General features: G+C 43.6%; 1 protein-coding gene across 7 annotated transcripts in view; it reads right to left on the bottom strand.

The window, feature by feature from the left end:
* Positions 1-672: 672 nt before the first annotated feature.
* The window catches only part of selp (selectin P), a 76255-nt gene continuing 50394 nt past the window's right edge, over positions 673-26533 (bottom strand). For 5 of the 7 annotated variants that reach the window (XM_078561434.1, XM_078561432.1, XM_078561433.1 and 2 more), the window contains 6 exons: positions 24194-24379; positions 20849-21034; positions 12457-12579; positions 9326-9356; positions 7334-7383; positions 673-4012 (listed from right to left, as the gene is read on the bottom strand). In XM_078561434.1, coding sequence (XP_078417560.1) covers positions 4002-4012; positions 7334-7383; positions 9326-9356; positions 12457-12579; positions 20849-21034; positions 24194-24379 — 587 coding nt within the window. In that variant the 3' untranslated portion in view covers positions 673-4001. The remainder of the gene's footprint in view (positions 4013-7333; positions 7384-9325; positions 9357-12456; positions 12580-20848; positions 21035-24193; positions 24380-26533) is intronic. The other 2 variants (XM_078561430.1, XM_078561431.1) reach the window with 2 other exon arrangements.

Raw genomic sequence — 26533 nt, 5'->3', positions numbered from 1 at the left:
TCAGCTATATCTTTGGATTTACTGGAATGATTTGCTTTTTTTTTTCAGGTCACATCAGATTGAGGAGATAATTAATTTAGGGAATTGCAAAATTCAAACTGATTCAAGCAGAAGGAATTGTTCTGAAAGGACTGATGGGGCTACAGAATAATAGTGGGTCTGCTTTATAATGCACGGAACAGCTTGACCCCTTCATGGCTGTTAAAACAATGTGGTTAGTAAGTATCTTCCAAAATTGTTCTGGCCAGTGAAAAAATAATATAAATTGGGACTTTTTCTGATGCTTAATAAAGTTTAGAGATACTAGCACAAGAAAACTGAAAAGATTCCATTTCAGACACCCACCGTCATTGAGTGCTTCTAGGTCAGGCACAGCACAGTTAACTTATGAGTAAACCTTCTCATTAAATGGCCCAAACACAAACTCAGAAAAGCATCTTCTCCTGCATAAGATATTTACCATTTCTATTTCCCACACTAGGTCCTGGGGCCTCAGTGAGCAAGTTACCAATTAGTGTTAGAGTGAAATCAACAGTGTGCTGAGGGTAGAAAAATCATTTGATCCTTCTGCAGATACAGTGCACTTCCCTAATCCTGCACTTGTTAGGATCTTAAAGAGGAAAATCCTGTCTACTTTCTGCCTGTGGAGAAAGAAATGAGAAGACTATCTACTCCAGTAATGTTATAATTTATTTAAAAAGCAGTTGCATGAAGCAAAGATTAGTAGAAATTAGAATCATACTTTCACAAGTATGACACTCCAGTGACAGTGTGTAGAATGATTTTTCTGGGAAAAAGAACACAATACTTTATATTTGGTCCAGTAGGGTGGATTTTCTTCCTCATTTTGCATGGAGAACACTGAATTCCCAGACACTTGGAAGGAAAAGGGTAGAAACCCAATACATCAGGTTATCTGCCCCCACTGCATTGTCCCTGGGCTTTTATGCAGTACTCGTGTAAACATAAAAATGAGTTGGGAGGGAGCATTCACAGCCTCCTACATTTAATCCTGCAAATATTAGGCATCTTAGCAGAAGGAACCCTGAAGAAAGCTGGTGATAGGGTTTGTGCCAAGACCTCTGTGGGATGAAGAGTGTGGAGGATTCCAGGAGCTTCCCAAAGATCAAAGAGGAACCATCAAGAAATATTTTTAAAGTTAACGTCCTCCCCTGGGATGATCTCTGGACCTTGGGGCAACTAGAAGCCCCCAATGTCGATGATCAGAAGTGTCAACAGTGTGCCCAGATTAGGAAAATTATTTGATCCTTCTGCAGATACAGTGCACTTCCCACATGCTGCACTTGTTAGGATCTTAAAGAGGAAAACCCCTTCTACTTTCTGCCTGTGGAGCAAGAGATGAGAAGACTATCTACTCCAGTAATTTATCATTTATTTAAAAAGCAGTTCTATGGAGAAAAGAGCAGTAGAAATTAGATTCATACTTTCACAGGTATGACACTCCAGTGACAGTGTGTAGAATGGTTTTTTGGGCAAAAAACACAATACTTTATATTTTCATTGAAAACTCAATCATAAGTAAATGTGCTACCATAAATAACTCCACGTAACAAAAGCCATAACTAACTTGTTATTTTGACACCTGTAATACAAACTAGAAATTGATTTTCTTGCAGATGTAAAGCACAATGTTTCTTACTGGGATCATAGTTTTGATGTTTGCACTCATAGCATGACTGATTTAGGAATTCACCTAAAATTGAGCATCACCCCTTAAATTGCATAGACAAAACTGACACTACGTAACATAAATTAGAAAATTAGCAGGAAAGGAATTCATGCTGGAGGCTAATCTTGAGCCTTAGATAACTGAACTTCTGAACCATCAATTAGATTGTCACCCATAACCCACTCCAACACTTACCATGTACAAGCCATCTGGACAATTTGATGCATCAGAAAATGAGTTTTAGAAACAGGAAAGGCCAATATGCCTAATAAGCTCACCATTTCTTAAAGTACCTCAGCCCTACCTACCCACACTCCCATCTCAGTACATCTCTCAATCCTTTTTTATTCAATTGCTCATCAGTTTAGCATGCTTCCCTTTTAATTTCCTTGTAGAGACAACTCCATATTAACTATCACAAGCCCCTCATTAAATCATTGGTTTTTTATCAGTCCCTGGTGTCTATTATTCTTTCTCTGGCATGACACCAATGATAAACTTGCTCCACAGAAATTTGGCCTCTCCTTTGTCACATTGTCCGGTGGCATAATGACCAATGTCTGTTACAACAGTGATGCTTATACTCTGAGCTTTTCCATAACACAAGAGCTGATTACGTACAATGGACTCCAGTGCCCAACATGGGAGTACATCTGGGCCAAAGATGTACATCACATCAGCGTACATCGCAAATAACCAAAACACTTTGTTTGGCTGAATCAGAATGGAAATAATTGCCCACTTCAACATTATGATGTATCTCTCAAATTGTGACTGAATATCTGGGATGGTTTAAAGTTCTACACTTCAGCAATAGAAGAAAAGAAAGACTTGCAATTATGTAGTGCTTTTTATGAGCTCAGGACATGCCAAAGCATTTTACAGCCAATGAAGTACTTTTTTGAAGTGTATTCACTCCTGTAATGTAGGAAAAGCTGCATTTTGCTTAGGACATGGATTGTTCACCAGTACAACTATATCACTGAACTCTAGGTGTTGAGATAATGAAGGGTTTTGGTTGTAACTGAGCATATAGCTGAAGCATTACCTGAATCCTGCCTATCATTAATGTAACTGCCTTGCATGCATCTGTTGATTTGGTAAGTTGTAATGATACATTTAAAAAACTACTGTTCAACAAAATAGGGTTTATGCAGTGGAATGTTTACTTACTGTGATGTGAAAAACGTTTATAGAATAAGCTATGAAAATGGAAAAGTTTGGTTATTTAGAATGACATGGCTCCTCAAATGCACCATTAATTGATCGACAGAATAACATAGTTTTATATATATGGGAGACATCATGGTGCACATTTTGTTTGGGAAGTCTGAAACCATAGATTCTGTTACAATGGTTTAACGTCTCAAATTTTAATAGAAAATTTTTTAAAAAGAGAAGAATCTCTCAAGTGAAGTAATACTCTGAGCACCATACCCAAATCACCTGGTTAGCTATTCAAACATATAGAAATCAGTAACAAATTATATTTTTAAATGCTCTTTGCTTAGAGAAAGACATCTCAGACCACTTTACAGAGTTGTGGACATTAAATGAACAATGTGCAGGAGGGATAAGGGCATGCAAAACCATGATCAAACAGAAGCATTAGTAACTCCCTCTTGAGGGCAGGGAGAGGTGACAGTTTAGATGCTGAAGGATAGAGTTCCAGGGGACAGAGACATAGTGGCTGAAGAAGCAGAAGCAGAAGCAGACACTTGTTCAAGCAGAGGGAGCAGGCAATGAGAAACAGGTCAGTGACAGAGGGACATATCGCTGGAGGAGATAAGTGCAAGTAAGGAGGGCCATAATCACAGAGGAGAAATTCAATGAAGTTGGCACCCGGGGACACAAAGCATCAGTGGATCGTGACAAAGATAGGAGTAATAAGAATGTGGGCTAATGTGAGCAAATCGTTATGGATGAATTGTAGCTTATTGAGGATAAAAGTAAGATGGTTATGGAATAATTAGTGCTGAAGATTAGGGTTTCAGCAGGAATGATGGAGAGACACAAGAGGTGTCACAAAAGTGAAAGAAAGCAGTCAGATGCAGGGGAGAAAGCAGAGCCTCAGAGTTAAATTAGGAAAATTGATGGAAAAGAGGCTGGTGATCCATGGGTGTTTTGAGAACTGAAGGACATTTAGGAGGAAGTTGGCTCATTCAGGCCTCGATGTTGGAGAAAGTGGCAATATCCTTGGAGAAAATGAAGGTGGCAGAGAATAGCTGTGAAGTACATGCTCGATGTGGAACATTCATTTGCCAGATGTCCTATTTCCTTTCTTCATTCGTACTGACGTCACTTGTCCTATTCATGAGGATCCTGTTAAGAGAAAAAGATTTCCCACAATTATACTCTAGGTTTGAAACCTAAAGAACTTGATTTCTCATGAATTATCCTATGATTTGTTGCTCTCATTGGGGATTGGTACTCTGAGATTCACCCCTGTCTAGCCCACAGCAAGATATACCTACAAGTCAGGATATTCATATTCCATTGCTCTCAAACAATCTGAAAAGCACGTTTTATATACAATGCAAGAATATATGCCATAAACCTGCTGAGCTGACCATTACCCTGTAACGGAAGAAATGGTGACATCTCCCCACCCAACACCTGTACATTAGTTGATGGATAGGCTTTGAACTCTTCCTAAGTTGGCCTCTCAAACTGTTGGACTCAGAAGGGCAGAACATTGGTCACAGATCCTACTCATTTTCACCAGGATACTGTCTGCGAATCAGATCACTGATTTGTCATGGATGATATGAGATACCAGTGATGGTTGAAATTAATCTGTTTAGCCCTTTCCAATATCATAGAGATTTCCAGGACTAGAAAGGATGTCAATCCTGCTTATACTGAGGAGCCATTCTACTACCAAGTGTAAGAGAGTTTTGACTATGGTGTATTAACTTAAATAGGAGTGGATGTCTTTACACTGAGTGATGTCCTCAACTTTCCCATACAGTTCGAACATTGCAATTAACCCTGGATTACAGAGGAGAGAAATCAAAAGGATTCATGTTTCTGGTCCATCCAATGACCCTGTTTAAGAGTGACTTCAGTTGAGTGGCTGTGAGTATAGACAGTGAGAGCTAGCAGGGTTTTCAACTATTGCCGATCATCACTAGCTATCTACATTAGCTGTCCACACATGTACATTTTACTGAGTTTCAGATCTGACAGCCATCAAACACTTGCTGAAGGCCTACCCTACCCTAAGGGAGCTCTTGGACCGCTCACACATGAATAAACCTATAATTTTTCCATGAGTTATACAAGATATCTAAAGGACCCTTTTAAAATTACATTCATATCCTCCACCCCTCTCAACAATTATTTGGTTTCATTTTAATTATCTGGGTTTAAAAGAGCAAAACTAATATATCTCAATCCTGACAATGGATTACTGGAATCAGAATGGTAAATAAGAACAGCCAATGTGTGCATCAGCTGTGGCTCAATTGGTAGGACTCTCACCTCTAAAGCAGAAGATTGTAGGTTTAACTTGCACACCAGAACTTGAGCACAAAACTCAAGGCTGATACTCCAGTGCAGTACTGAGGGAATGCTGCACTGTTGGAGGTGCCATCATTTGGATGAGACATTAAACTAAGGCCCTGCCTTCCCTCTTAGGTGGATGGAAAGGATCCCATGGCACTATTTTGAAGAAGAACAAGGGAGTTATCGCCAGTGATGTGACCAATATTTACCCTTCAATCAACATCACAAAAACAGATTATCTAATCATTACTACATTGCTGTTTATGGGAACTAGCTGTGCACAAATTGGCTGGTGTGTTTCCTACATTACTACGGTGACTACACTTCAAAAGTACTTCATTGGCAGTAAAGCACTTTGAAATAGGTGCTATATAAATGCAAGTCTTTCTTTTTCCAGACCTCCATGGAGCCAAGGCAGGACAATTATTTTCAATGTATTAGTAGCAGGCCAATCTGCTTCATCACATTGCCTGGGGGTGCTCAATTCCTAAGTGGTGTGGCAAGGAATAAAGGGCGGAGAGAGATGATATCAGGAGCTAGAATTTGGTCTGTGCAGTTTTTTGGTGTGGGTGTCATGGTTCCTGACCTGCCTGTGCCTGTTGAGACTGAGGTAGGCAGCACCTAAATTTGGTACTGTCATCTCACTTACCCAATTGTAGCATTGAGCTTGTGGCCCTCATCACTGAGAACATTAGGACGATGGATTCTTCCTGCCTCATGTCCTTTTTCATCTCCCAGCTCACCCTCATCCTTCCCTCTGGCATGATAAGCAAGCTGCTGATGGTGTGACCATGGACTGCTTGCTTTCCAATCCACCATCCTCCCCTTAGCCAATCTTCCCTTTTTTGATTTTCTGCCTTTAGACACCCAGGAACTGCTGCCTAACCACAGCAGCCCCAGGAGGAGGAGAAGGGGCAATGCCATATCACTGATGAAGAAGCCCTGACCCTTGATCTGACATTCGCAACCATCAGCTCAGATACTGGCACTGAGCATACCTTAAAGATCAGTATAGAATTGGAATCTGCACATAATAAGTCACCAGGCACAAGTGGGCTTCAGTCACACCTAGGGAAAAGGATGGTTCGTGTGCCAGTTCACTGAAAGATGAGATCACAGGTGGGTTTTGCTTCAGGGGACCCAGAGGAGGACCTTGATGGTGCTGCAAACAGGAGAGCGCTAATGGGCATGCACAGATGCTGGGTACATTGATCGAGTGTGGTTCACATTTAAAGTTGGGCATCACCCCAGCCAGTAGGGCTGACTGACAAAATAACAGCACCAGGTCAAATGCTTCTGTCACTTGAAAGGCTGGAGATGCATGGCACCACACTAGAAGGGTGTGTGGTTTCTATAGTGCCATCTGCAACTGCACTATGAATCATGCTCCTGGTCTCCTTTCCCATTACACTGCCCCTGAATTTCTGAGGCTTAGTGGAACTCTGCCATCCTTACCCAGTCTGGCATACTTGTGACTCCAGAGCCACAATGATGTGGTTGACTCTTAACTGGCCTCTGAAATAGCCTAGCAAGCCACTCAGTTCAAGAGCAATTAGGGTTGGGCAACAAATGCTGGCCATGCCAGTAATGCCCACATCCTATGAAATAATAAAAAGTAAGAACTGTTTCTGGTGAGGAGATACAAGAGCTGGTATTCCTCTCTCTAAATGATGCAGGATGGACATTCCTGGCACTCTCAACACAGAATGCTCCAAGTCCAACAATGAAATTCCCAAACACCAGGGCACTCTTTAAAAAAAATACCTGACAGTGGGACTTAGGCTGGGACATTCCTCAAAGCTGCAAGGACTCTGGGATAAGTGAGTAATAAGCCTGATCATTTTTCATCTTCATCCAGCAGGATCTTTGACCTGTGGAGTATCCTGATGGCTGCTAAAGGACACCAACCAGAAGGCCTCTTGAGCATGCAGCAGGACTCCTGTTTGCACCTCTGGCTCCCAACAGAAGTACTAGACAGCTGTCAACACCCATAGAACTGTATTCCAACACCACACAACATCTTTTTGAAAACAAAAATAGTACTCATCCTCCTTCAGAAATGTTCCGCTAAGATCGGTTACAAACTGTAGTTTCTGCTCATACAGTACAATATGTTGGTGAGAATTGTAACCTTACCTGTAGGAGTATAAGCTGGGTTCTCAAATGTACCTTCTGTGCCTTCGGTACTGGAAGAACGAATGTAGCAGTTTAATTCCATAGTAATTGACCTTGCATGGTGTTGTTCACAGACAATTTAAAAATAAAATTAGAATTGAGTCTGCCTCAGGATGCAACATTTCCAAACAAACTTGGACTCAGTTTCTGAACAAGTGCTCAGACCTTGGTCATCTCCACATCTTCAATTTAGAATTTAAGTGTTTATGGATCAAATGTCATGTATTTTCATTATTAGGTGTATTCTCTAAGATGTGACGCAGAATTGGTGATACCTTGCATTTGATGGACAAAATGCATACAATGGGCTGAATTTTACATGGGAGGTGATGGCCTGCCTGTCGGTCTCCACCAGCCCTGGAAGCCACAACACAAACTTGCATGACTAAGGAAATTCATTGCCTGAGGTCATGGCTTCTGACCTCATGCGAGAGGATGTCCCACTTCCAAGAGCTGCCAGCCAATCAAATGGCCAGTAATTCTCCAGTCCCAGCAGCACCACCTGGAGCGGTGGACACAGCTCAGATTGCAATCAATCCCTGAGCAGGAACATCACTGGAAGCCGGACTTGAAGGTAAGTGGAGCAACCTTAACTCATCAGTCAGGCAAGCCCCGCAAGGAGTGAGGGGCAATCAGGAGGCCAACACCTATCCTACCACTGGTAAAATACCAGTGGAGGTGGGTAGGTGATAGGCTTGATGCCCTTCTCCAACCCCCCACCATCCCATCAGATTTTACATCCTTTCTGCCTGCCACGCCACTTCCCGAGACATAAAATTCCAGTCTATGTTTGTATACATTCTAGCAGATCTCTAACGGCATTGCTCACGGTCAGTTCTAGGATGTGTTGTTTTATCCCAAGTATTGTGCAGGGCTACTTCCCCATGCCTCAGCATTGAGCAATCTATTATCCTCAGTGGTTTCGATCTGAACTCAGTTCCCCTTGCCCTGCCTGCTCTGAATTCAGAACCTTGCCATCTGCTTCAAATCACTTCTTCCCAACATACTCTCCTACCCACATTTAAGGCCATCTCATCAAGCTGCTCGTCTTCCATTTCATATCTTTCCTAATTAACAGCCTGTCTGAGATTGAAAAAAATTTCTGATGAAGCTGCAAAGGCAGACTTTACTATTTCATCTTCTGTCTTTGCCTGGTGTTAATGGGCCATCTGCATAAATACAACAGCCTAGAGTTAAAACAGGGGTTAAAAACACTTACTGGGGACTGAATTGCATGGTGGCTCAGAGCCCTGTCTATTTACTTCAAAGACTGTGTTTGAATCCAGTCATAGGAACGTAGGATTTAGAAGCAGCAGTAGGCCATTCAGCCTTGGAGCCTGCTCCACCATTCAATAAGATTGTGGCTGATCTGATTGTGGTCTCAGCTCCGCGTTCCTGTTTGCAGACCCCAGGAATGAGTCGAGTGAACCTTCTCTGATGCATTTATATCCTTTTTCAAATAAGACGACCAAAACTGTACACAGTATTCCAGATATGGTCTCACCAAGGACCTGTACAGCTGCAGTAAAACTTCCATAGTACAGAGAGACGGGATGAAATTCTCCTCTTTACTGGCTATACATGTTATACATGAAATGCTTTTGAGCAGCCTCAACCTGACTGGCAGAGGGCATGGTGTCATCACATCACATCAACAAATATGATTCCAAATGACATTTTTATTTAGAAAAGCTACATGAATGGTTTATATAGGCGAAGGATTACTGGTATAGTATGTGGTGCTCTTCGAAAACTAGGGAGAAAGCACTTTTAAGGACAGTAAAAGGAGCTATACATTGAAGCCACTGTACAGTACTTATCCTGGGAGCTTGGCACTGATACTGCGAACCCAAGACAAAAAAAGCATTCAATTTCTCAGGCTAAAGTTCCAACTTCGATGAGCACAAACGTTTATTTTTAAGTTAGGAGAAAATACAAAGAAGATGAAGTTACCTGTCAGAGTTTAGCTGTGTTGTATCATATTCTGAAAACAATTGAAAGCATATGGAACATTAAAACTCGTACCTTCAAACTTTTAACTTTAAAAACTTTCAAACTTACACATGAGCTATTAAAACACAACAAATGATTTCAGCCAAGGCAGGAGAAGGAAGGCTATAATGGGCTTCATGCCTCTGCACTAGGGAGAAGTAAAAGGTTAGCAGAGATCCCAATTTTAATTGGTATCTCGTGACATCTGCTGGAAGGTATATGTGTGGGTGTCAGGCAGGAAGAACATCATTAAATATAGTTGTGATGCCATACTTGGTCAAACAGTCAGTTACACCCACTATTTAGCCTCAAACGTGAAGACAAGGCAGTGAGGACACCAGCATCCATGGAGTATATATTGTGGGGAGGACTTTTACCCCTCCTCCAAGCCATGGAGGTGTGGCAGGGCTACTCGCCCACAGGTGGTGGGTAGCCAATTAAAGCTATTAAAGACTTATTGATTTTCCGTCAGCATCCAGGTCCGCACAGGTGGCAGGGGGTGGTTTAACTGCCTGGAGGCAGTTTCCTAATGGCAGACTGGGGTGGGGGGAGGTCAGCACTCCAGGCAGCCTTAGAGATCCTCTTTGCCTGCCTGGGCTCAGCAGTGGCTGTAAGCTGTCCTGTAGAGGCACTCCTCCCTCCTCCCTCCCCCATCCCCACCCCAAAACAATGATGGCCCAGCTGCAAAGGCTGTTTCTTATTTACAAGTTGAAAAAAGTGGAGAGAGGGCGCCTGCATTTTGAAATGGTCTCACGTACCTGCTATGATGTCCTGCTGCCGCTTTCAAGCTGGATAGCATATTATTGGCCCTACAGCTTCAAGAGTCCACCTACCATTCTTAATTGGACAGCGAGCCTACCCTTTAGCCACTAATTCACCAATTCAGGAAAAATCACAGATGAGTGACTGTGATTTCCATACATTGCAGGCTTTTGATCTCCATTTGAAACCTTAGTGAGGTTCAGAAGCCCAAAGAGAAAATCGTATCCCATGGGTTTATATATTCAATAGAGGAAGAGGAAACTGGAACATAATATATACAATGTGAAGTTTAATTTACTAAAGACTATTGCTAGATTGAAAGATTAGGCAGATTGTCTGGATATTTATCTTAGTGCTGTATGCCTGAAATTACTGTGTGTAAATTGGCTACTTTGCTCCCTTACATTACTCAAAAGTACTTATTGGCCATGAAATATTTTAAAACATTCTCAGGTTGTGCAAGGTGCTATTAAATTATAATATCTTTGGCCTTGATCTTTTTGTCAGCAGTGAAGTGTGGATTATACCACAGACTGCATTTTGAATTACAATTTTACTTTTACAATTGGCTGCAGCAGGGACTTCGTCCTGGTTTGGCTGCGGATCCATCATTGATGTGACCGTCAGGCCCAGTAGTGAAGCGTAGTTGTAAAGAAGCCAATTTGTTGTCAGGAACTGAAGGCAAGGTCAGGGGAGGCGAGTGATGGGGTCGGTGGTGGGAGAGGGAAGGGAATGATGGGGGCAGTTGGGAATGATGGGGCAGTGGGGGGGGGGAATGGGAGTGGTGGGGGCGGTCGGGGGGGAGAGATGGGGCGGGGAGAGGAGAATGATGGGGCCGTGGTGGGGGGGCAGGAAGTGACGGGGTGGAGGGGAGGGGAGTGACAGGGGCGGGGGGAGGGAGTGACGGGGGAGGGGAAGGGGTGAGCCAGGAGTGTGGGTGAGGGGTGGGCTGTGGGATGCACATGAGCGGAAGTGGGGGGGATGGGTTTGGCTGAGCGAGCGGTGCAGGAGCGGGGTAGCCAGGTTGGGTTAGTGGGGGTTTGGGGTAGCCATGAGGGCACAAGAGGGCAGCTGGGAGGGGACAGCTTGAGGGGGAAGAATGAGCCATGGATGCAGGAGTGGGGTTACACAGGCCGGAGGGGTTCGGGGTGGGTGGTTAGACAGGGGTCAGACGCAGGGGTGGGTGATGGTGGGGAGCCAGGGGTGACCAGTGTGAAGGCACTCCACAGTATTTAGAGGGTTGCTTTCCTAGCAGGGTCTATGCCAGTGCTTCCCAAATCTTTTCCCGTGTTACCCTATTTAAATGCTGCAGACTTCGTGCGACAATGAAGTGAAAATTTCGGGGATACGAGAGTTGCGGAGTGGCAGGGATGGAGTGGGGGAGATGGGGGAGCGGCGGGGGGGTGGAGTGGGGGAGCGGCAGTGGGAGACCAGGGAGCGGTGGACAGGGAATGACGGGGGTGGTGGAGATGGGATCTGAGTAGTGGGGGGTTGGGGTGAGTGGTGGGGATGAGGTGTGAGTGGTGGGCGGAGTGGTGGATAGGGGGTGTGAGTGGTTGGGAGGGGTGGGGGGTGGGCGGTGGCCTTCATTTGCTGAGCAAGGAAAGGATTGGGGGAAAGTGGGCCTCAGCTGCTGAGCCGGGGGTTGGGAGGCAGTGAGGTTGAAGTGTTTAAACTGCAGGTGTTTTTTTAAAAAACTACAAACACCTTTTCACAGGCTTCTTTTTTGCAGCAGCGGCAATCAGGCCTCAGAGATCTGTCCATTAGGTCACTCTGGCCATTAGAAGAAAAAGACGACGTTTTTAAAGAGCCTCATCACTGTTAGCTCTCAGTCTGAGCTCCCAGAGTAGCCATTGCTGCCTCTGAACTTGAGACCCTAAAATCTTGCCTCACGACCCCACTGAAAGTCACAACCCAATTTGGAAAGTCCTGCTGGACACCTACTAGTACAGCATTAATAAATCAGATAAAAAAGTAGGCAAGACCTGGGAAAACAGTTTACATTTACGTGCTGACAGGTCCCAGCAGGACCATCAGCAGGGGCTCCTAATGAGCCATTTCTGGCAAACCAGAAGTTTGGGGTTCCAACGCAAGTTGCGTCCGACAATAGTGCCAAAATGCTCAGCTTTGTCGCTGTTGAGATTGGAAGATCTGCATCAATCTTTCTGTGTGTGACCTTTCTGTCTGGCACTCCAGTAGGTAAATAAAAGTACATCAAATTTTGGCAGATAATTCACAAGGATAAAAGATGGTGCATCCCTAATTGGTATTTAAAGTCAATTCATGGAAAAGTAATTTTTAACTCTTGAACTCCTGATAATGTGACTTACCTTTTGTTTTCAGTTTCCTTCTAAGCAAGGTCACAGTCATACCAATGAAAAGAGCAAGTGCTGCAGCCGCTGCAATTCCACCCACGTAAATCAGAGGACTCACCACAGGGGGCTGGCCAAGCACTAAAAATAAAAATACCACAAGGTTGTCAACACGTTGTAACTGGTAAATACATACACAGATTGATTATCTACACATTACTGTAGTTATCATAGCCTGCACACCAGCAATATTTGTGAGCTTTTGCTCCCTGTTCATACTACACTGATTAATTTTACATCAACAATGACAGCCTGCATTTATATAGCATCTTTAACATAATAAAACGTCCTGAAGCACTTCACAGGAAGATCATAAAACAAAATGTGGCACTGAGCCACATAAGGAAATATTAAGGCAGTTGACCAAAGACTTGATCAAAGAGGTCGGTTTTATGGAGCATTTTTAAAAGAGGAAAGTAAGGTGGAGGGCTTTAGGAAGGGTATTCCAGAGTTTAGGACAAAAGCAGCTGAAAGCATGGCCACCAATGGGGCAGTAATTAAAATTGAATGTGCTCAAAAGGCTAGAATTAGCAGAGCACAAGTAACTTGGAGCATTGTAGGGCTGCAGGAGGTTACAAAGATAGGGAAGAGTGAGGTTTGAAGGGATTTGAAAACAAGGATGAAAATTTTATAATTGAGGTGTTGCATAAATGGGAGCCAGTGCAGGCCAGCCAGCACAGGGATGATAGGTGAATGGGATTTGGTGTGAGTTAAGGCAGCAGAGTTTTGGATGACCTCATGTTTACGGAGGGTAGAATGAGAGAACCTACCAGGAGTGCATTGGAATAATCAAACTTAGAGGCAGAAAAAGCATCAAATGAGGGTTTCAGCAGTGGATGAGCTGAGGCAAGGGCAGAGTTTTGGATAATGTTACGGATAAAGAAATAGGCGGTCTTAGTGATTGAGGATATGCAGCTGAGATATGGGTAAAATATGACCCCAAATTTGTGAACAGTCTGGTTCAGCCTCAGAGTGTTGCCAGGGAGAGAGATGGAGTTGGTAGCTAGAGAACGGAGTTTGGAGCAGGGACCCAAGACAATGGTTTTGGTTATCTCAATATTTAATTGGAGGAAATTTCTGCTCATCCAGTAGTTTATCTAGGGCAAGCAGAATGACAATTTACAGACTGTGGAGGGGCCGAGAGGTATTGGTGAGGTATAGCTGGGTTTCGTAGGCATACATGTAGAAACTGACATTATGGGTCACTCAGGGCCAATCAGCTCCTTGCCACTCATTACAGCCTTGGTTCAAACATGGACAAAAGAGCAGAACTTCCGAGGTGAGGCTAGAGTGACTGCACTTGACAAGAAGGTCGCATTTGACCGAGTGTGGCATCAAGGAGCCCTAGCAAAACTGGAGTCAATGGGACTCAGGGAGATTAGTAAGTAGGATTAGTAAGTTTGCGGATGACACAAAAATTGACCGAGTGGTTAACAGTGAGGTTGAGTGTCTTGGGCTACAGGAAGATATAGATGGGATGGTCAAAGGGGCAGATAAGTGGCAGATGGAATTTAACCCTGAAAAGTGTGAGGTGATACACTTTGGAAGGAGTAATTTGACAAGGAAGTATTCAATGAACGGCATGACACTAGGAAGTTCTGAGGAACAAAGGGACCTTGGCGTGTGTGTCCATAGATCTCTGAGGGGCATGTTAGTGGGGTGGTGAAAAGGGCATATGGAACACTTGCCTTTATCAATCAAGGCATAGATTACAAAAGTAGGAAGGTCATGTTGGTGTTGTATAGAACCTTGGTGAGGCCACAGTGGAGTACTGTGTGCAGTTCTAGTCTCCACATTATAGGAAGGATGTGATTGCACTGGAGGGGGTGCAGAGGAGATTCACCAGAATGTTGCTTGGGATGAAACATTTAAGTTATGAAGAGAGGTTGGATAGACTTGGGTTGTTTTTGTTGGAGCAGAGAAGACTGAGGGGTGACCTGATCGAGGTGTACAAGATTATAAGGGGCATGGACAGGGTGCATAGGGAGCAGCTGTTCCTCTTAGTTGAAGGGTCAGTCACAAGGGGGCATAAGTTCAAGGTGAGGGGCAGGAGGTTTAGGAGGGGATGTGAGGAAAGCTTTTTTACCCAGAGGGTGGTGACGGTCTGGAATGCGCTGCCTGGGAGGGTGGTGGAGGCGGGTTGCCTCACATCCTCTAAAAGTACTTGGGTGAGCACTTGGCATGTCATAACATTCAAGGCTATGGGCCAAGTGCTGGTAAATGGGATTAGGTAGGTAGGTCAGGTGTTTCTCACGTGTCGGTGCAGACTCGATGGGCCGAAGGACTTCTTCTGCACTGTGATTCTGTGAAAACTCTGCTGGTTGGAGTCATACCTAGCACAAAGGGAGATGATTGTGGTTGTTGGAGGAGTCATCTCAGCTCCAGGACATCACTGCAGGAGTTCCTCAGGGTAGTGTCCTCGGCCCAACCATCTTCAGCTGCTTCATCAATGACCTTCCTTCCATCATAAGGTCAGAAGTGGGGATGTTCGCTGATGATTGCACAATGTTCAGCACCATTCGCGACTCCGCAGATACTGAGGCAGTCCATGTCCAAATGCAGCAAGACCTGGACAAAATCCAGGCTTGGGCGGCCAAGTAGCAAGTAACATTCGTGCCACACAAGTGTCAGGTAATGACGATCTCCAACAAGAGAGAATCCAACCATCACTCCTTGATATTCAATGGCATTACCATCACTGAATCCCCCACTATCAACATCCTGGAGGTTACCATTGACCAGAAACTGAACTGGACTATCCATATAGATACTGTGGCTACAAGCGCAGGTCAGAGGCTAGGAATCGTGCGACAAGTAACTCACCTCCTGACTCCTCAAAGCCCATCCACCATCTACAAGGCACAAGTCAGCAGTATAATGGAATACTCCCCACTTGCCTGGATGAGTGCAACTCCCACCACACAAGAAGTTTGACACCATCCAGGACAAAGCAGCTCACTTGATTGGCACCACATCCACAAACATTCACTCCCTCCACCACCAACACACAGTAGCAGCAGTATGTACCATCTACAAGATGCACTGCAGGAAATCAGCAAGGCTCCTTAGACAGTACTTTCCAAACCCACGACCACTACCAACTAGAAAGACAAGGGCAGCAGATAGATGGGAACACCACTGCCTGGAAACTTCCCTCCAAGCGACTCACCATCCTGTCTTAGAAATATATCGCCATTCCTTCACTGTCGCTGGATCAAAATCCTGGAACTCTTTCCCTAATAGCACTGTGGGTGTACCTACGCCATTTGGACTGCAGCGGTTCAAGAAGGCAGCTTCTTGAACCGTCTTCTCAAGGGCAATAAATGCTGGCCCTGCCAGCGAAGCCCGTGCCTCATGAATGAATTTTAAAAAAGAACCAGCTGGACGATGGTGGAGAGGCATTGGAGGAGAATGGTGTGATCATTGTGTCAAGGGCTGCAGAAAGGTTGAGAAGGAAAAGAATAGACAGTTTACTTTTGGTACAGTCATGTAGGATGTCAAGTGTAACTTTGATAAGTGTTGTTTTAGTACTTTGGTCAGGGTAGAAACCTGATTGGAAGGATTCAAACATGGAGTTCCTGGAACGATGGGCAAAAATTTGGGAGGCAAAGACTTTGGAGAAGAATGGAAGATCAGAGCTGGGCAGTAGTTTGCAAGGACAGAGTGGTTAAAGCTTGGTTTTTTGAGGAGAGGGTTAATAAATGTGGATTTGAAGGAGAGGGGAACAGAACCTGAGGGGGAAGAGAAACCGCAGTGCTCCCTAAAGCTAAAATTGATGGTGCATAGATCTTGGCTACTATCTGCAACTTGGAAGTGTAAAATGAAGGATTAAATTAACACACAAGCACATGATATAAATATCAGTAGTTTGAAACTACAACACATCATTGACAAAATGGTACTAGGAAAGATATCATTATTCAGCCCTGATGAGGGAGGTTTACAAACGTTGATTTCCTTCATCAGTCTCATCAATGCAGAGTTACAACTGCCCACCCTGCTAGCTACCTCGCAAAAGCCAAAAGCAGAGGATTGAGGTCCCTGTGGTGAGATAGCCAAAAGTCAATGTTGGTACCTGTACCTGGGAACAATAGTCGTGCACCATCAGAACATGTCAAGATGAATGTACTCAGTGAGGCATATCTGCATTCTCAAGCTGTGGTCCCAGTGTAACTGAATTTGTTGCACTTTCTGAAAGACCAGCTACAGAAGGTTCTACAATATGTTATCCCATTGATGTTACAATTCAATGGAGCCAGTCAGGTACATTGAAATTAAGACACATGACTTCCATACACAGAGCTCTTCACAGGATGACCAGAAAAGAAAACAAGCAAATGAGCAGTATGCAAATTATTGGGAGATGTTTGGGCCATATGGTAGTGTTAAGGGTGGGTGCAAGAGCAGAGAGACCTGGGGTTGCAAATTCACAAATCCTTGAGGGTGATAAGCAAGTTGAAAAGGCAGTTAAGAAAGTGCATGGGAAACTTTGCTTTGTAAATAAGGGCATTGAACAGAAGACACGCTAAACCTCTGCAAATCACTGCTCCAGGACACAGCTGGAGTATTGTGTACAATTCTCGGCACCATACTTTAGGAAGGATGTCAGGGCCTTGAAAAGCAGAGAGGAGGTTTTACCAGAATGATGCCAGAGATGAGTAACTTAAGTTATATGAAGAAGTAAGGACTGCTATTACAGCAGAGGAGATGAAAGGGAAACCTAATGGAGGTATTCAGAATTGGATGGTATTGATAGAGTAAATATGGAGAAACTGTTTTATCTGGCAAATGGGTTGGTAACAAAAGGTTATACATTTAAAATAATTGGCAGAAGAACTAAAGCAGAAATGAGAATCGTAGAAATTTACAGAACTGAAAGAGGCCATTCAGCCTATGATGCCGTGCCGGCTGACAAGGAACTATCTAGCCTAACCTGGTTTCTGGCTCTTAGCCAATAGCCTTGTGTGTTAAGGTGCTTCAAGTACATATCCAAGTACTTTTTAAATGTTATGAGGTTTTCTGCCTCTACCACCCTTTTAGACAGTGGGCAGAATTTTACGAGTCGGCGAGCGGGAGCGGGGCCTGCTCACTGATGCGTAAAATGATGCGCGGTGACATCGGGGGGAACTCCAGACGTCACCGTGCCCAATTTAAATTTTCAGGAAGGCGGGACCGCAGCCAAATCAGCTGCGTGCCCGCCGACCTGTCAAAGGCCAATTGAGGCCATTGACAGGATCAATTAAGTAATTAAAGGACCTACCTGTCCAACCTTAAGGTTGGCGGGCAGGCCAGGAGCCCCGGCAGGAACTAGAAAAAACATGAAACCTCATCCACGAGCAGGATGAGGTTTCATGTAGGCTTTAAAAAATTTTAATAAAGATTTTGTAAAAATTATGGACTTGTCACATGAGGGGACATGTTAGGGAAATTTTATTTTTCTATTTTTGTCTTTTTTTACATGTGCAGCCGATCTCCCTGAGGCTATACTTAGCCTCAGGGAAATGAGTGCGCTCTTTCGTGCGCATGCGCGAAAGAGCGCACTCTCGACATTAGGGTTCCCCTCCCGCCCGCATAGCGCTCCCTGCGGACGTCACGCTAGGTGGGCCAATTAAGTAATCACGTAAAATGGCGCCACGCCTCCAATTGGGGGTGCCAATCGGAAGCGTGCCTGTATGCGCCCGCCCATCAACTTCCCCCCCAACGGGTGGAAAATTCAGCCCAGTGAGTTCCAGATCCCCACCACCCTCAGGGTGAAAGAATTTTCCCTCAAATCCCCTCTAAACCTCTTCCCCTAAATCTATGCCCCCTGGTTATGGACCCCTCAACCTAATCGAATAGGATCTTCCTATCCACTCTATCTAGATCCCTCAATTTTATACACTTCAGTTAGGTCTTCCTTCAGCCTCTTCTATTCCAAAGAAAACAGCCCTCACCTATCCAGTCTTTTCCCATTGCTAAAATTCTCCAGTCCAGACATCTTGCTCATTAATCTTCTCCATACTCCTTCTAGTGCAATCACATCTTCCCCATGGTGCAGTGATCAGAATTGCAATACTCCAGCTGTGGCTGCAGTGTTTTTATATTGTTCCAGCATAACCTCCCAGCTCTTGTATTGCAGTCTCCTCTACATTGGGGAGACCAAATGCAGACTGGGTGACTGCTTTGCGGAACACCTTCAATCTGTCCACAAGCATGACCCAGACCTTCCTGTTGCTTGTCATTTCAACACCCCATCCTGCTCTCATGCCCACATGTCCGTCCTTGGCCTGCTGCAATGTTCCAGTGAAGCCCAACACAAACTGGAGGAACAGCACCTCATCTTCCGATTAGGCACTTTACAGCCTTCCTGACTCAACATTGAGTTCAACAATTTCAGACCATGAACTCTCTCCACTATTTACACCCCTTTTTTAAATCCGTTTTTTCAAAGTTCATTTTTATTTTTTATCCACTTATTTTTATTCATTTTTATTTTCATTCATTTATTCATTATTTTATCCCTTTTTTATCCCCCCTTCTTATCTCATTTTCGGTTCTTTTTTACCCCCCACTCTTCAGTTAGGTCTTCCTTCAGCCTCTTCTGTTCCAAAGAAAACAGCCCTCACCTATCCAGTCTTTTACCATTGCTAAAATTCTCCAGTCCAGACATCTTACTCATTAATCTTCTCCATACCCCTTCTAGTGCAATCACATCTTCCCCATGGTGCATTGACCAGAATTGCAATACTCCTCCCCCTCCCCCCACCCCACCCCAACATGGGCCATCTGTACTTGTTCATGTTGTTCTTCTTAGAGTGCTTACCCTTGTCCTGCTATCTTATTCTGCTTTCTTACCTTAATGCCACTATCAGCACCTTTTTTCAGCCCTTACCACTACCATTAACACTCCCTTTGTCCTTTTGTTCATGACATCTTTGTCAATTTCTCCTTTGCCCCCACCTGTCACTGGCCTTCTGTCCAGCTTCACCTGCTCCACCCTCTCCTTAAACAGCATAAATTTTGTCACATTTCTACTTCTCTGTAGCTCTGAAGAAGGGTCATACGGACTCGAAACGTCAACTCTGTTTCTCTCTCCATAGATGCCATCAGACCTGCTGAGTTTTTCCATCATTTTCTGTTTTTGTGTCTTATATTTTATCCCTCTGCTAATAAAGATATGCATCGCATAAGCCTTCTTGACAATCTTATCTTTCTGTCCAGCGACCTTCAGGGAAATGTGGACATGCACTGCCAAGTCCCTCTGTTCCTCTCCACTTCCTACCATTTATTGTGTATTTCTTTGCCTTGTTAGCCATCCCCAGGTGCATTCACTCACACTTCTCTAGAATGAGTTCCATTTGCCACTGTTCCACTCACTTGACTAGTCCACTGATGTCTTTCTTCTTCATTATCAACCACACAGCCAATTTTTGTATCATCTGCAAACTTTCCCCCTAATTTCAAGTCCAAGTATATACCACAAAAAGCAATGAACATAGTACTGAGCCCAGCGGAACTCCACTGGAAACAGCCTTCCAGTCATAGAGTTAAGACGTGAGACATATTACCTGAAAGAGCAGTAGAAGTAGATCTTAGGAACTTTCAAAAGGCAATTGGACATATACTTAAAGAGGACTAAACTGCAAGGTTGTGGGAAAATTGCTGAAGAGTGGGACTAAATTGGATAGCACTTTCATTCAAAGAGCTGGCACAGTGACAATGAATGTCCTTCCTTCTGTGTTGTAACATTCTATGATTCTAAAGGACAGCCAGCCTGATGATACTGGCCCTGTGTGACTGACAAAGCTGTGGAAGGGGAGAGCAAGCATCCTTCGACTGGTGTAATCTTTCCTTTAGTTACTGTATTATCTAATTCTCATGATAGGGTATTTGGGTGAAGCATTAAGCTGGTGTCAGCTTATCTTAATTTATTGGGAACACAAAATGAGGGCCATAAGAAAGCTTTTACAGTGAGTGTGGTTAGACTATTTAATTGTGGAATACCTCACAATAAAACCCAACCCTATGCTCACATGACCTGTACTTTCTCAATGGGGACTCTGGAAAACTGGCAGGAGTAGAAACCTTAGTCCAATGGGACTGAGGCTAATTGTAGTACCTTTCCCCAACCCTATCTGGAATTAGCGGAGCACAGACCAGCGATCTAACCTGGGACTTTTCTGGTATATTGAGCTCAGGAAAACACGGTACTGTGCATTTACTAACAGAGCCACTCTCTCTCTTTCTTCAAGTTCAACATATAAAACTTATTTTCAACCATTACATGAATGACATTTTGCATTCTTGTGATAATTCTCAAAGGAACCGTGGCAGTAAGTCATTATGTACAACTGGATTTTCTATATTGTACCGTTACAAGATGGAGTCTTATCTGTCCATTGTCCAGATTCATTGCACTGTAGTCTCACAGATCCTTCCAACTTGAAGCCTTCGACACAGTCAAAGTCACATATTGAGCCGTAGCTGAAGTTCCCAAAATGATGTGAGCAGTTCATGACCTCTGGGTGATAAATTTTCAGTTCCTCACATTTCACCACTGTGTTGGATTTCAAAGAGCAACATTATTATGACTACATTATATCACTGGCCAATAATTATTGATAGAATTAAAGTTTTTTGAACATTTAAAATTTCACAAAATGATTTTGACAGAATTGTGTAACCTGAAATTATGTCAATGTAAATAACATCAAAAATAAAAATCACTTCTTTACATACAGTATTTGTATCACACATTTTTTTAAAAAAAATAAGGCAGCCATCAGGGTAAATTCAATGCTTACAGCACAGATGCACTTGAACGGAGAAATGGCTGGCGGTAGGACTACAAAACCAATGCCAATTTGCCAAAGTGCAATTGTTTCAAATACGGCTTCCTGCTAAAACGGCAATTTTACTCTATTGCCTCATAAATAGAAAATATATTAACTTCAGTGTTTCCCAATATTCAAAAGGTACTTACTCAGATTTTTTTATTAAATGGTCTTTGGGTTAGATTTCAGCGACACAAATTCACTAATTGATTTTTGAGAAAGTTTTATCAGTTGGCTTGAAATAATTAATACCTAATACTACCTGTGATGCTGGTGTTATTCAGTTACTACAGAAAGCATAGAGTGGGGTAGCTGATTTGAATTGCTGTCTGCACCGAGTTGGTTGATTTCAGTGAGAGTAGCATGTGGAAACTACAGTTGGCCTCAGTGGTTTGACAAGGAGAAGGAAAGGAGTCATGACTGCGATTCAGTGGTTCCAGCTAGAAACCACACATGTGCAACTAATGGTGATGACTGGATTGAAAGGAGCTGTTACGACCCTCATGTCAACTAAGTTCCTGATATTCACTATTTAGGTTCATATATGAAGCATCATCAATCTACCTAGCATCCAGTTTAATAGTTTTGAAATGTCTACAGAGATGAGGACAACTCAGGTCAGCCTTTACTGCACACTAGTGATATTTAAACCAGGAAAAATGTAGAGCTTTCCCTTGCATGTATTTGGACTTGGCAAAGGAAAGCAAGACTTAGGTCATGTGTCAAAATAGTTTTCAAAAAATGAGTTACTCAATAAATACATTTGTTGAAACTCAGCTTCACTTATTGTCTTAACTATACTTCCCATCTCAACGGCTACATTTATGACCCGAGTACTACCACTAACTTGCTCAGGATTCACTCAAATATTCCATTCTGGTGACTTTTGACAGTAGTAGAAGTCAGACCATTTAGTAACAGTGTTAAACATCGGTAATAATCCACCAGCAAGAAAAAACTCCAGTTCCCCGCTGGCAGGTTTGCAGATGAGGAGGCCCTTAAGCCTCCCCGAGCAGCCTTCCCACACCCCGCCTCCCCGACCCATCCGCAATTGTATGTGGGGTGGGAGATGCCTAGGGTCCCGCCCACCCTTACTCTAATTGAGGCCCTTAAGTGGCCAGTTGTTGACCACAGTTGTTGAGGCTGGCAGGAGGAGTTCAGGGGCAGAGTGGAAGCTTGGCTAGTCACCCTGTTGTTGGCTAACTCCCCAGCCTGGATGTGAAGGATACAAGGGATTAGGATGTTTAGGTAGAGACTGCTTATTACCCATGAGGGACAAAACAAGATACAGCCCCTTAAAGGTATACTGCAAACAAAATGTCAAATGTTAAAGGAACCTTATAAACATCAAACAAAAATATGATCAAAGGGGTCTATAAAACACCCCAGTCCCCGCTGTGCCCACCAAGTACGGAAGGCCTCTATTGTGTTAGTAGACACCATGTGCTCCCTCTCCAGGGACACCAGGCCATGAATCTAGCCACGGTAGAGGGGCAGACAGTCGGGCCGGATAGCCCCCTCGGTTGCCCGCTGCCTGGACCTGTTAATGGCGGAGCAGGGGCTCCTCCCTCCCCACCCCCCTCTGCACTGAGTGCTTATTGCTCACCACAGAGCTGACTTCTCCACTCTAGCACTAGACAGCCAGTGCTTTTCTTTTGATGAAACTAATTAAAAGAAATTAGGAAAAGCGAGGGGCAAAACAAGATACAGCCCCTTAAAGGTATATTGCAAACAAAAAGGCAAATGTTAAAGGAAACTTACCAACATTAAATCAAAATGTGATCAAAGGGGTCTATAAAGCATCCCAGTCCCCGTGGTGCCCACCGAGCACGGAGGGCCTCTATCGTGCCGGTGGACGCCGCGTGCTCCCTCTCCAGGCGTAGCTGCGGTGGAGGGAGGGATAGAGGGACAGAGGGACCCTTCAGTTGTCCACTGCCTGGACCGGTTAATGGCGGAGCAGGGAATTCCTCCCTCCCCATCGGGTGGGCTGACCCTTCCTTATATACAATTGTATCATTAATAAATTGACACCCAGCACCTGTTCACCTTATTACTTTCAAGTACTGGGTATTTGGCATTCATTAACTGGAGGGGAGGTGTGTTTCCCTCAAGGGCCCCCTTTTCACACAGAGGCATCCCCCCCCCCACCAAGGTCTTCCCTCCACAGCAGCTCCCTCCCCGCCAGCCTCCTTTCCTCATCATGCCCGCAGACCTCAGCTCCCCTTCCTGCCGTGAGACCCCCTGCACTTAACTACTTCTGGACTCTAGGACTTAGAATCTGAGAACTGCTTGTAGTCCCAATCCTAGCCACTGCTGCCATTAGCGCTGCTGGGTCTACAGATCTGGCAGCCAAGCAGATGGACCGAGTGAGCAGAGGAAGTCCCGTCTCCAGCCAATGCTCCTCAGAGCATTAAATGACTGTGGGGCTACTGTGATTGGTGGATGCCTTGCCTGTGGATTCTTCGGAGGTGGGGCAGGAAACCATACCATCTGAAAAATCCTGCCCCAAGTCAATTTTGTCCAAATTAATTTACTTTCTCATTTTCTCAGGGGAGAAATTATCCTGTGCAATTCCCCAATGAAAGACTGGCAAGTAAGTCACTCTTCAGCCTTTATCAATGCTACTCTTGGGACAGGCAGCAGTTAATAAGGGCAATTAGGCAAGGACAGACGCTCTCAAATTTCGCCCCTCTTCTTTGGGGAAATGCCACATTTGAATTCACATGTAGCTCTAACACCAAAACCTTGGGAGCAAGTTGGTTACCTATTCTCTCAACTGGGCATTGGCACACAGAGGGACATGGAGAAGATTTTAAAGATTAAAAAAATGAAAGAACTAAATAAACAAATACATTATAATTTTTTTGGAAGTAATCATGTACCTTCACAACCTGGCATCTCATGTGTCCACTTCCCTAAAGCTGTACATTCAAGCTTGTCTGTTCCATTCAAAATGAAGCCCTTCACACAGCTAAGGTCACACGCTGTGCTGTAACTAAACTCTCCACCAGGTTGTGAGCAGCTCATGATGCCATGGTTCAAACTTTTCAGTATGTTGCATCTTACAGCTGGAACAATGGAGATTTCTCTTATGAGTGCATTGCATTCCTTCAATTACATCAGTTGAAAATGTTAGCCATTATTAGAGAAGCTCTGTGCCATAATGTTGCCATGACAGGATCTTGCAGAGCTAACATACCAAACCCAACCAAAGGAGTTCACACTGACTATCTAATGCATTTCATTATGGAGAAAGATAATAAGTCTGAACCATTAAAATGAAAATTATTGGAGAAGTAATGCTGTCTTTGATTCTTAGCATCAACCCAGCACAGAAGAGGGCCATTCGGCCCGAGGAGTGCATGTCAGCTCTCTGTAGAGCAATTTTCATCACAAGTGTTTTTGGATAAAGATTAAACCCAAGAAGCTTGTCTATTCTTATACATTCCTCTAAACTACCTACGATCTCACCATATCATTCAGTTATTTATTTCTTCAGAAATAAATCTAATGTTCACTTGAAACCACTTAGATTGTCCACTTAAGCGATTTAGTTTACTCCACAACTCCCAACCTTTGGATGAAAATGTTCCTCCTGAGTTTTCTCATTTTGAATTACTGCTTCCTAGTATTTGAACTTATCTCTATGGTGAACAATTTTCCTGGTCACCTTTGTGAATTCTCTCTATAATTTAAAACATTTCCATTTGATCATTTTGAATCTTTACTTTCCAAAGTAAACATGCTGTATTTCTTTATCTTTTCCCTTTTAACTTAAATTCCTGATACCCTAATCATCTTGCCTCTCATTGCAATACCTTCTCAAAGGCAATAGTATCCTGACTGAAGATAAGTGCTTTAATAAAATTATTTTTAAAATGTGGGATAATAGAGTTAAAAGTAAACTCTGTTATATTATTGGCAATTTTCCCACTTAATGAGATCCCAACAGCCACCTCCGCAACTATTCTGCCGGTTGAGATGATGGATTGATCTTCACCACAAACTTCCCCAGCACTATCAATATCCTGTATGTCACCTTATGACTGATCAAGGAGAAAGATGGAAAGATTTTGCATTTATATAGTATCTTTCACACTCTCAGAATGTCATGAACTCTTCATATCTGATGATTTACTTTAGAGGTTGAGTCACTGTTGTTAAGAAAACACTGCACAGTCAATTGCATAAATGGATTGCACAAACATTGGTGAGATAAATGACCAGTTAACCTGTTTCAATGATGTTGGAAGTGTACCATGGCATGGTGCACCCTCTGGGACAAAGTGGCAGCAATTTATTAGTTTCTTTAGTGCTAAGTACATTATAGCAGTAACTACAATCAAACAGACCCCAGTTAACCTAATGGTTCAGCTATCATCACATAATAATTTTCATGCACTTTCCCATTAACTTTTTCCCTGTTTCCTTTTCTTCTTTCATCCAGCATTAGAGTTTTCACCGATACACAGTGCAACACACCCAACAGCTCAATTAACGGAAAAAAGCTAACTGAATACAAACAATAGAGATTGAGGTCTGGATTTTCAAGGAGCTGGAATAAGAAGGCTTTTGACAAAGTTCCACATAAGAGATTGGCGTGTAAAATTAAAGCGCATGGGATTGGGGGTAGTGTATTGAGATGGATAGAAAACTAGTTGGCAGACAGGAAACAAAGAGTAGGAATAAACGGGTCTTTTTCCGAATGGCAGGCAGTGACTAGTGGGGTACCGCAGGGATCGGTACTGGGACCCCAGTTATTCACAATGTATATTAATGATTTGGATGAGGGATTTAAATGTAATATCTCCAAATTTGCAGATGACACAAATCTGGGTGTGAGGTTGAGCTGTGAGGAGGATGCAGAGATGCTTCAGTGTGATTTGGACAAGCTGAGTGAGTGGGCAAATGCATGGCAGATACAGTATAATGTGGATAAATGTGAGGTTATCCATTTTGGTAGCAAAAACAGGAAGGCAGATTATTACCTGAATGGCTATAAATTGAGAGGGGAATGTGCAACGAGACCTGGGTGTCCTTGTACACTAGTCGCTGAAGGTAAGCCTGCAGGTGCAGCAGGCGGTAAAGAAGGCAAATGGTATGTTGGCCTTCATAGCCAGAGGATTCGAGTACAGGAACAGGGATGTCTTGCTGCAATTGTACAAGGCCTTGGTGAGACCACACCTGGAATATTGTGTGCAGTTTTGGTCTCCTTATCTGAG

The sequence above is a fragment of the Cetorhinus maximus genome, chromosome 17 (assembly GCF_964194155.1).
Source record: "Cetorhinus maximus chromosome 17, sCetMax3.hap1.1, whole genome shotgun sequence".
NCBI lineage: Eukaryota > Metazoa > Chordata > Chondrichthyes > Lamniformes > Cetorhinidae > Cetorhinus > Cetorhinus maximus.
Note: the sequence above shows the minus strand (reverse complement) of the source record. Positions and strands in the feature narration are given on the sequence as shown.